This window comes from Macadamia integrifolia, chromosome 12 (assembly GCF_013358625.1).
Source record: "Macadamia integrifolia cultivar HAES 741 chromosome 12, SCU_Mint_v3, whole genome shotgun sequence".
NCBI classification, from domain to species: domain Eukaryota; kingdom Viridiplantae; phylum Streptophyta; class Magnoliopsida; order Proteales; family Proteaceae; genus Macadamia; species Macadamia integrifolia.
In genome coordinates this window covers 28,690,117-28,701,283 of record NC_056568.1, presented here as the reverse complement: position 1 = coordinate 28,701,283, position 11,167 = coordinate 28,690,117, and the positions used below count along the sequence as shown (strand labels likewise).

The 11,167-nt window shown below is 40.5% G+C and overlaps 1 protein-coding gene and 1 long non-coding RNA gene across 2 annotated transcripts; one reads left to right on the top strand and one right to left on the bottom strand.

Moving 5' to 3' along the window:
- Positions 1-5,911: 5,911 nt before the first annotated feature.
- LOC122057810 lies at positions 5,912-6,551 on the bottom strand. Its single transcript, XR_006133637.1, has 2 exons — positions 6,459-6,551; positions 5,912-6,332 (listed from the first exon to the last, which is right to left on the bottom strand). It is a non-coding gene; the product is annotated as an uncharacterized LOC122057810 (long non-coding RNA).
- Positions 6,552-9,612: 3,061 nt separating this feature from the next.
- Positions 9,613-10,894, top strand: LOC122057809 (salicylic acid-binding protein 2-like). The gene is made up of 3 exons (XM_042620099.1): positions 9,613-10,108; positions 10,201-10,320; positions 10,425-10,894. Exons 1-3 carry the CDS (start codon positions 9,884-9,886, stop codon positions 10,719-10,721), a joined length of 642 nt encoding a protein of 213 aa, XP_042476033.1. The 5' UTR covers positions 9,613-9,883; the 3' UTR covers positions 10,722-10,894.
- The last annotated feature ends 273 nt before the right edge of the window (positions 10,895-11,167 follow it).

The window sequence follows — 11,167 nt, the reverse complement described above, 5'->3', positions numbered from 1 at the left end:
TTGGCACACATTAAGGAACTAAATGAGAGAGGGGACCCTGTAGCAGCAGTCATCTGGAGGCTGATTTCACTTTTAATCATGGCAAAACAGTGTCTAGATGATTTGGAGACCCCCTCAAAAATTCTTGCATTCCTTTCCTGCCATATGATACTAGGAACCAGGGAGAAGCCAGCAATCCACACCTTTTTAAAATGGAGATTCTTTGCTGTTTGTTTCCACCATGCAATAAGAGAAGGCATGTCCATATAAGGTTTCCATTGCACATCGAAGCCTTCACAAAAAGCTCTCCACAAACTACGAGCAAATTCACAGTTATAAAATAAGTGAGACATTGATTCTTCATCTTTACCACACAAATTACACCGGGAAGCCATTTGCACTCCACGACGAGACACATTTTCATATGTTGGTAATCTATTTTGAACTAACCGCCAAGCAAAAACAGCTTGTCTTGATTGGTTAGATGAGTTCCAAATAAGAGAAAACCAACTCACTTTCTGATATTTTTCTCTATTTTCTTCCCAGGCAGATTTAATAGAGAAGATACCTGAAGAGGTCAATCGCCAAAAACATTTGTCGTTCACACCTTGGATGTGAATACGTTTAGCTTTCTCCCAAATTTCAGCAAGTAAGACCGACTCCACATGAGGGAGGTCCCAGGCGGCTTGGCATATGAAATCAGAAACTTTTTCTTTTATACCTGAGAAAAAAACCGGGTCCAAGTTTGTCTTCTCAGCGATAGATTGATTGTCAATCCATCTATCTAACCAAAAATCAAATTTTTTCCCATTTCCCAGAATCCATTGCTCGTTCTTCGCAACGAAATTCCAAACTCTTTTCAAGCCCGACCATATAGATGAAGACTTATATCCCCTTCGCAGCACCCATCTTCCTTGATAAAACGTTCCCTGAAGAATTTGCTCAGAAGAGAATCCTCATGTTTGATTTGTCAAGCCAGTTTACATAAACAAGCAAAATTCACTTCTCTCATCCTTCTAATTCCCAGACCCCCTTCCTTTTTAGGCTTGCACACCCCTTCCCATTTCATAACAATCTTCTTTGCCACTTCCATATCACCTGACCAAATAAAATTCCTCATCCACCGTTCCACCACCTTAATAGTTTCATCCGGCCACCAGTACACAGAGAAGTTGTGTATGGGAATACCAGAAATAACTGACTTAACCAATTCAATTCTCCCAGCCATAGAAAGAATTTTTCCCTTCCACCCTGCCAACCGACCCTTTATCTTATCTAGAAGAGGAAGCAAATGACTATTCTTCACTCTGCCTTTAAAAATCTCCACCCCCAAATATTTTGTAGGAAGATCAGCGGCGGCAATGCCCAGAAAATCACTAATAAAATGACTTCTATGAGGGGCAATCTTCCCAAAAAATATTTTACTTTTTTCCAAGTTTATTTTTTGCCCTGAAAAAGACTGATACTTGGATAAAAACTCATGAAGATGCTTCACGTACCTAGCTGACCCATTCATAAAGATAAAAATATCATCTGCGAAAAGTAAATGGGAAGGAGTAATTGCTCCTCTAGGGCCTGGGAGAGCTTTCATCTTCCTTTCCAGTATCAAGTTCTTCAGCCCCTTACAAAGAACTTCCTCTGCCAGAATAAAAAGGATTGGCGAAATAGGGTCTCCTTGTCTGAGACCACGCTCCACACCAAAGAAACCCACTGGACCTCCATTTAGCAAAATTGAAATCCTTGTTGAGAGCAGCATCTGGTGGATTTTGTTGATCCAATTGGGAGAGAAACCAAATTTCTTCAAGGTTGCAAAGAGGAATTCCCAAGACAGAGAATCATAGGCTTTCTGCACATCTAGCTTTAGACCCATACCTCCACCTCGAACAGATGAGTGCATCAGATTTGCCAACTCTGAAGCAAGGCTTATATTTTCTGAAATAATTTTACCCCTCTGGAAGGCACCTTGTTCTTCTGAGATTAATCTTGGGAGAAAAAGAGATAACCTGGAAGCAGCAATTTTGGACAAAACTTTGCAGAAAAAGTTTCCCATACATATGGGACGAAACTTATCCAAAGAAGAAGCACCATCAGTTTTAGGGATAAGGGTTAGGAAACAATTATTTACCCCCTTAGGAATTTTCCCTACTAAAAAGAAAGAGAAAACAGCCCTACAGAAATCATTTTCCACAATATCCCAACAACTTCTGAAAAACTGACCTGGAAAGCCGTTAGGTCCCGGAGAACTGTCCGCATCCAGATCCCATATCGCCATCTTTATTTCTTCCCTTGAGGGAACAGCATCCAAGAAAGCATTGTCTTCATTAGAAATGATCGTCGGAATTTGGTCAAGTAACTCATAGTGTGGTTCTACAGGAATTTCAGAGTGAAAATTCTTGTAAAAATCCACAATATAGTTGGCCAAATCTAATTGATCAGAAATCCAAGAACCATCTTCACGACGTAACATACTAATCTGATTTCTTGATCTTCTAATCTTGACTGAAAGATGGAAAAATTTTGTGCTCCGATCGCCTTCTTTCAACCATCGTAATTTAGCCTTCTCAGACCACAGTTTTTCTTGCATCTTACTAGCATTTAAAAGGGCTGTTTTTGCATCAGCTTCTTCATTAAAGAGGGCATCCGACATTCCTGAAACCTCAATAATATCCTGCACTCTTTTTAGCTCTGAAGTAGCTTTTTTCACTTCCTCATTTAGATTAGGAAATCTTTCTTTTGCCCAAGCTTTTAGCACCCCTTTCACCACCTTCAATTTCTATGCCAAGATATAAATGGGGCAGCCACCTACCTGGTGGGACCAGGCTTGCTTCACCACCGACTGAAAGCTATCATCTTCCATCCAAAAATTATGAAATCGAAATGGAATATTGCTAGGCTTTTGGATCACGTTTGAATGGATCAAGATGGGAGTGTGATCAGATGCAGTGCAGCTTATAACTCGCTGAGAAATATTTTTGAATTCATCAATCCATAACTCATTATGAAAGCTTCTATCCAGAACAGCCATGACATTACCCCTTCTACGATTATTTGACCAAGTATACTTTTTACCCGGTGAAGGGGTAGAAATGAGCATACAAGAATCCACCATTGCTTGGAACTCTGCTGCCGATCCAACATTAAATTTCCTCGGACCTTTTTTCTCATTAGATAACAGCATCACATTAAAATCACCAACAACAAGCAGAGGGAGAGAAGCTGCTGAAATAGCCGCCAATTCCGACCACAAATCTCTACGCTCAATTTTAAAGCAACTAGCATGAATAAAGGACAAAAGCAGTTTTTTCCCTTGCCAGTCGACCTCAATAGAGAGCTGTTATTCTGACATTGAGACAATGGAAGGGTGCCTCAGACCACGTTTCCAAATTATCCATAGGTTAGACAACCTTTCATGGCGGATATTATGGATAAACTCTGCTGAATATCCCAATTTATTAAAAAATAAAACAGGGAATTTACTCACCTGAACCATTGGTTCAGCCAAACACAAAAAATCTGGAGAATATTCTGAAATAAGAGATTGTAAAAATCTCTTACCAACCTCCTTCATACCACGAATATTCCAGAAAAGAACACGCATGATTAACTTGTTGAGTCCGCGATCTTGTCAGATATAGAAGTCTGACCTTCTCCTTTTTTCTTCTTCCCCTTTTTTTCTCCCACTGTTTTACCCTGCTCACCCATCAAAACAGCTTTATCCACTGCCTGAGCTCCCATCACTGCAATCTCCCTTCTACTAATTGTAGAGGTAGGGGCCGGACTATGCCCAGAGGAAGAAATCCGACCACCCCTGCTCTTCAAGCCGCCCCGACTGGATCCCTGAATCAGTCCCGTTCTCTTTGTGCGTGATGACATTCTCACAGGACCCTGCGACACCCTCGCCAAAGAGACTTCTTGCTGAGAAGTATCCACCGTATCATAGACTGGGGAAGATCGGACCTGATACGGTCCACTCTCTTTTGAACCAGAATCCTGGTCTGAATCAGATTCTAATTCTGATTCAGAACCAGAATCAGACCCCTCCACGTCATCACTAGAGTCCTTCTCTGACTCAACTCTCTCCTACGCTAATCCCACATTTTCCAAAATAGGGAGATTTGGATTAGCCGAATTCAAATTAATTTGAATCTCACCTTCTTCTAGATTTGGAAGTTGAGAAGAGATATTATTTTGTAATTGTCCAGCAGATCCGTTTCCCTCTTCAATAGGTAACTTCCCTTGATTTTTCAAAATCTGATTTTGGAGAGGCAGATTTGAAAATTTTCTTTCCAAAGAAGATCCAGAGATACCCAACGAGTCACCCCTATCCGAGTCAACTCCGTCTTCCTCGTATACCGCACCTGGTACCCTTACATTGTCATGAGCACTCTGCTTCTCATCCTCCATCTTTTTGAGTCGAAAATTATTTACTTGATGACCCATCCGCTTACAGAAACCACACTTTGCACAAATATCTTCATATATTACTCGCTGACGAAAGCCAAAAATCTTAGTAGTACCCGGTTCGAATCTTTCTACCTGAACCTCCTCAACACGAGTGTAGCTTCCGAGCTATCAACTTCAACCAGCACTCGGGCAAAATATCCCAAAATTCCTTGTCTAGTATGATTATCCAGAGTAACTGGACGTCCCACCGCCTTCGCAATGGAGAGAAGGACATTATCATGCCAATATTCCAAGGGAAGGTCTGGGAAACGAACCCACACGAGTTTCGTGAAGGAATTTTTCTCATGGATGTTAAAATCCGGTCTCCAGTGTTGAAGCCGAATTAACTGTCCACGCACACGCAAAGGGGTTCTTCTCCAAATAGCCGCCTTATCGCCCTCACATCGAAATTGAAAAATGACATAGCCTTTTCCCAGAGGGTGCATCACAACCCCTTGACTCAATTTCCAGTTATCTCTTGCCTCTTGACGTAAATCATCCAAAGATAAAAGACGAAAATTTACACGGCCTATTAGAGCAAACCTGAAATTCTGTCTCTTTGCTTCATAATCATTCTGTGGTATGACGATCCTTGTAATGTTTCCTGCTTGAATCGGCTCTCCTTGTAATGTTTCCTGCTTGAATCGGCTCTGGGAGCGAATCAATTGCAGGCCATGAGGCGAGACCTACCGCCCTTGCATAAGAACGAGTAGGAGCATTCACCTCCCGTCCCTGAGGAGGGGGTCCTCGATCCAAAGCCTCACGATCACCATTATCCATATCATCACCTTCAGAGCGCTTCTCTTCCATCTACAATCGCCTCTCTCTCTTGGCTTCGAAATCCTCTCTCTCTCTCTCTCTCTCTCTCTCTCTCTCTCTCTCTCTCTCTCTCTCCCTCCACTCAAAACCGTTCAATATACAAAAAATTATAATTCTGGGAATACTCTGCTTTCCTTTGTTTCTTTTTTGTGTAAAAGGTTTCTAGGCGTTCGTGGCTCTTTTTCCTGGCCCGCACAAAAAAGAACATAGTTGCAGGTGGGGCCCAGCTATAATAATTATTTTATTATTATTATTTTTATGTAAAACCGAGAGATTTTATACTTTAGAGTAAAATCGAATAACATTTTCGATTTTACACACGAAGAGGTGGCTTACTCAGGTCACTCTGTCTCTGTTTGATCATCTCTGGGTTTATTTTTTTCACTATAGTAGTTGAGATTAATCCGAAGCATCACAAATACTACTCAAACATTGACATGGTGGTTACTTACCTATTACTCATAGTGGCCATTATCTTGGAAGTTTATGCGGTGATCATACTTCTTTCCTCAGATTGGGTGTTGTTCTGGCTCAGCAAGATGCACAACAAGCCATCATCAATGTGTGTTGATGTCCTCCTCAAACGACGACTACTGTGCAAGAAAAAGAATAATAGATGGTCTAATTCCATGGGACAAAACAATCTAATAAGTTTTTGCCTCAAAGACAATAATGAAGGTTAAAGTTTATTGTGGAACTTGTGAAGCTCAGCAATGTACTGGAAATGATAGAGATGTACAGATATACTTCTTTTGAGGTCGTCCCTGATAAGCTGAAAGAAATGATATTCGAACGGCTGAAGAGGAAGTTAGAACCAGGCGGTGCCTCTACCACAAATAATAATAATGATGTGAAACACTTGAGCACAAGTGGAGACTATCTCCAGAAGCTCCTTGGATGGAGTATTGTTGAAGTTGAATTTCACCATAGCATTCTTCTTTGGCATATTGCTACAGATCTTTGTTATTATGATCAGCATCACCCCAACTCACCTCCACCACCTCCTCCACCATCTCCACCTCTCCCTGACATGTGCAAGGTCTTATCAGATTATATGTTGCATCTTCTTATTGCACATCCTTTTCTGTTGCCTGAAGGGATTGGACAGATCAGATATGGAGATACCAATGCAGAAACCAGAGAGTTTTTCATAGGAAAAAAATCTGGTTTTACATAAAAATAATAATAATAAAATAATTATTATAGCTGGGCCCCACCTGCAACGATGTTCTTTTTTGTGCGGACCAGGAAAAAGAGCCACGAACGCCTAGAAACCTTTTACACAAAAAAGAAACAAAGGAAAGCAGAGTATTCCCAGAATTATAATTTTTTTTATTATTATTATTTTCGATTTCAAAGGTTTCTACTGAGTGATATCCTTCCATGTAGCGGTATCAATTTTTAGTCCGAATCAGTTGAATTGATGAAAAAAGTCGGATAAAATCGAATTTTTGTTTCAGCTTCCATAAAATTGATAGAAAATAAACCATTCAGGTGGAATGGACCATTTGAAATCGAAAAACTCAGTAAAAAAGCGATACAAACTGATAAGGCATTATTAAGAGAATCATTACATTTAGGAAAATTTACAGTGTTACCACTTAGAGAATGCCACAATTATAAGAGCACTCCCTTATTTCATCAAATTAGACTCAGACCCACTATCGCCAGTAACTGTTAAGGAATATACGTTATATGCTGATGTCAGCTACTATATTTTATTTTAAATAACAAAATACTCTTACTAAATATGAAGTACCTAAAATACCCTTGTCTCCAAAACCCCTCTTTTCCCTCAGAGCTATGGAAGATACTCCATTCCCCTCAGATTCGGTACACCACTTCAAACCATCTCTTTCGTCATGGACACAGTTAGTGATCTAGTCTGGTTCCCCTGTACCCACTGTTATGTATGTAGTAACTGCTTTTTTCCGAAACCAGAACCCCTCAAGCATCTCAACTTTCATCCCCAACTTGTCATCTTCCTCCAGTTGGATTCAGAGTTCCCAAGTTCAATCGAGATGCAGTGGTTGGGAACCCAATTTGAGAAATTGCTCTCAGATTTGCCCTCCTTACATTATCATCTATGGATCTGGATCCACAGGAGGTTGCTGCTCTCCAAAATGCTGGACTTTCCCAAGAAAAAAGTACCTGATTTCATCGTCGGGTGTTGTTACGTGCACAAATAAGCGGGAGTAGTTAATTTTGAAAAAGGTTTTAGTTGTTTATGAAATTTCAATTATGTGTGAGTTATCGGTTATAGTAGGAGTTATTAAAGAAGTGGTATTAGTGGAGTAAGAGGTTGTAACTCTTTGTAACGGTTATCCTATCCTATTTAAGAGGAAGGACCAACAAAAGTAGGACAACGAATGAAATCCTAAAAATTATCTCTTGATGGGAGCTCTTTGGGAAACCCTGGGCACGCTGGAGCGGGAGGAATCTTTTGTGATCACTTTGGTAAAGTGCTATGCTCATATAAAAAATATATGGGAGTGACAGGGGTATTTAACGCTGAAGTAGAGGGGCTGATGGAGGGTCTGATGAGGGCCAAGGACATGGACATTCAACGTTTGTGGATTGAATCAGACTCGGGTGCTATTATGTCTCTGATCCAGCAAGGGAAGATTCCTTGATTTGCTTTGCAAAGGTGGATATATCTCCAGACGTACATGAGAAGAATTTATTGGAAAATTACTCACAATTACAGAGAGAGGAACTCAGTGGCAGACTTCTTGGCAAGAGATGCGGCTAAGAGTGGCACTTCAGGAGTTGACGTGAACTTGCCGCCTCACATAGGGGACTTTCTTTCTAGAAATGCCGAGGGCAGACCAAACTATAGATTCCCTTAGCACTTTTCCTTTTCTCCTGCTGATGGCAATGCCGAAGGTGGGAGGATAGGGAGGCTGTTGGTTCTTTTTTTTTAGGTTTGGTTGTTGGGTTGTAACTGTTTTTTCCTTTTTTCATCTTATGAAATAAAATTTTAGCGAAAAAAAAAAAAAGTGAAACACTGTTTTGGATCAGAGTTGTCATGTGGAAGTTTAAGTATCTCCTTTTTTTTTCTTTTCCAGTTAAAAATCCTGAGAGTTTATAGAAAGAAAGGAATAAAAATATAAATGAACCAAAATACAATAAAATGTGATTCAGAAATCCCCACCTTTGACATTGCCATCAACAGCGAAATCTGAAACACCTACTATAGTTTATGAAAAATGGTACCGGGTCTTCCTGTAAGATCGTATGCAATCTCATCATTAATGAATGAAAGGAGTCTAAATATCTCCTATGCACAAATTGTCCTTATTAGAAGCAATCCACTAGATCAGCTTTACAATCCCTATACCATTTATGTCCTTGATTCTTTTAGTTCCCGAACTATCCTCTGGCTTATGCATATCCTCCCACAAAAATGTGCAAAGTGCAAATATCGTCATTTCATAATTGCACTAAAAAATGTGCTTGACAATGAAAAGTTTTTAACACACCTTGGTTGGAAGTTTTTTTTGCTAGAAGGTCAGATTTTATTGAATATAAAAAAAAAATAGACCAAGAAATATGATACAAAAGCCTAAAGTGAGCCTCCACCTTCGGCATTGCCATCAGCAGCGGCTCACAACCGCTATCTCAAAAATCTAAATCGAGTATAGCCTACTTAGTCAAGAACTAACTCTTGCCTGATGCGAGGAGGCAAGGGGACATTCTCAGAGGATATCCCAGATTTTGCAGCTTCCTTAGCCAGAAAATCCGCAATGGGATTGGCTTCTCTGTAACTGTGAGATATCTTCCATTCAATGTCATTTAAATATCTGAGGATATGGTTCCACTCCTGAAGAGCGAACCAAGGAATAATTCTGCGGTGAAGGAGGGAAACGACTGCAGAGGAGTCAGACTCAATCCACAACTGCTGGATGCCTTTGTCACGGGCAATCTTGATCCCCTTTAAAGTACTCCAGATCTCTGCCGTGAAACTGTTAGAAATTCTGAAGGAAATCTAGTAGCCAACCAACATTTTCCCATCATGGTCCCTAAGGACACCGCCTCCTCCGGCTCGACCCGGATTGCCAAGCACGCATCCATCTGAGTTGAGCTTCACCCAAGAGTGCATAGGCTTGCACCAGTGGATCTCCAAAATAGGAGGAGATGACCGGGTGGACTTTCCCACCTTGGTTGGAAGTTTCAAAGTAGAATTGTGACCAAATAGACTGTTTAGTTTTAGACTTCTTTTATTCCGGTCATGCCTCAGATCCAATGGAGACGGGATGGCACACAATTGTCAGTGTCTTGATAATTAAATGCCTAAAGAAACTCAGAAAGATAAAAATTCCATTTTACAATTACCCATAGCACTATTATAAATAGAGGACGAGGGAAGAAGAAGTTATTGAGCGATAAGAGAAGAGAAGAGAAGTGAAGAGAAGAAAATAGAAGAGAAGAGTGATATAGAGAGATGAGTAGTCTAGGGTGAGTGAAGTGGCTATGTCCATTGTGGTGGTCCTTGTGCTGTTGCAGTTGTTGCTATGGGTTGGGTCATATTGTTCTTGTACATGGTGCAGGTCAAGGAGAATGGTTCTGGTACACGGTTACACCAATACTGGAGGCCGCAGGCTATAAAGTGACAACCGTCCAACTTGGACCTTCAGTGACCATGGATGTTGATTCATTAGAAAACGCTTCGTTTTGGAGTTACTCAAAGCCATTGTTTGATCTGTTGGAATGCATAGACCACAAGGTTTTGCTTGTGGCTCACAGTGCAGGAGGATTCAATATTGCTGTTGAAATGGAGAAGTACCCCAACAAGATACTTGCAGGTGTCTTTACTGCTGCTTACATGCCTGATACTACACACAGCATGTCCTATGTGCTCGACCAGGTATCCTTAACCTCCTTTTCTTCTTCTTCTTCTTTGGATCATTTACTTTCTTTTGCATTATAAAGACTAACTATCTCTCTATCTCTCTTCAGGGAGCGAACTATACTGAAGGATGGCAAGACACTTGTGTCGTGAAAAGTGGGAGCACCACATGGTATTTCTTCGGTGATGATTTCTTGACATCAAAACTCTATCACAAGTGCCCTCCCGAGGTCTCTCTCTCTCTCTCTCTCTAAATTCTTCTTTGTTTTCTCTTAGTAGCATATTTTATAACAAGGACTTGGTTTGACATCTTTATAATTTTTGCCATTGCAAGGATATTGTGCTAATGCGTACACAGAAAATGTCAGGATCGTTCTTTGACAATGAAATGGCTGAAATGCATCTAACAAATGAGAACTATGGTTCAGTTGATCGATTCTACATTGCAAATGAAGACGATATAGCAGTTGCTACCGAATATCAACACGTAATGATCCTGGCCTGCGCTGATTTCTTGGCAAAAACAGCTGCAAAATTCGAAGTTTCTTCTCCTATCCAATCCTGGCCTGCGCTGATTGCTATGGAGTTGGAAGTGGATTGTCAATCTCGGCCTAGATACTGCTTCTTTTAATGTATTCTGTTTATTTCCATTTTTTGTGATTTGGTTTCTATTGTGAGTTCTTCTCTGCTGATGGCAATGCCGAAGGTGGAGTAGAATTTTCCAGATTCCAAATGTGATAATGCTTTTGTATATTCTTTTTTCCTCTTCTATTAATATAATGAATTTTTAGCGAAAAAAAAACACGTAATGATCGCCAATTCTCTGGTGAAGGAGCAGAAGCTGATTAATGGTTCTGGTCATGAAGTTACACTATCAAAGCCCTTAGAGTTGGCTGCTCATATCTTAGATATTGCCAGACAATATTCCTCTCATTTTGTGACTGTTAAAGCTTCTCGATATAGAACTTGGGCCGGTTGGGTTGAGATGAGACCCAAGCCAAAATCAGTCCTACGCAATGCCTTGTGGGATTGAACCAAGTGGAGCAGAGAAGCCCGGTCTTAGTTTCTATGTACTGC

Bases quoted from the DNA above. Each gene is read 5' to 3' on its own strand.
- LOC122057809 (XM_042620099.1), top strand. From the start codon at position 9,884: ATGGATGTTGATTCATTAGAAAACGCTTCGTTTTGGAGTTACTCAAAG. The intron at 10,109-10,200 runs GTATCCTTAACC...ATCTCTCTTCAG, and splicing joins TGTCCTATGTGCTCGACCAG to GGAGCGAACTATACTGAAGG. The intron at 10,321-10,424 runs GTCTCTCTCTCT...TGCCATTGCAAG, and splicing joins ATCACAAGTGCCCTCCCGAG to GATATTGTGCTAATGCGTAC.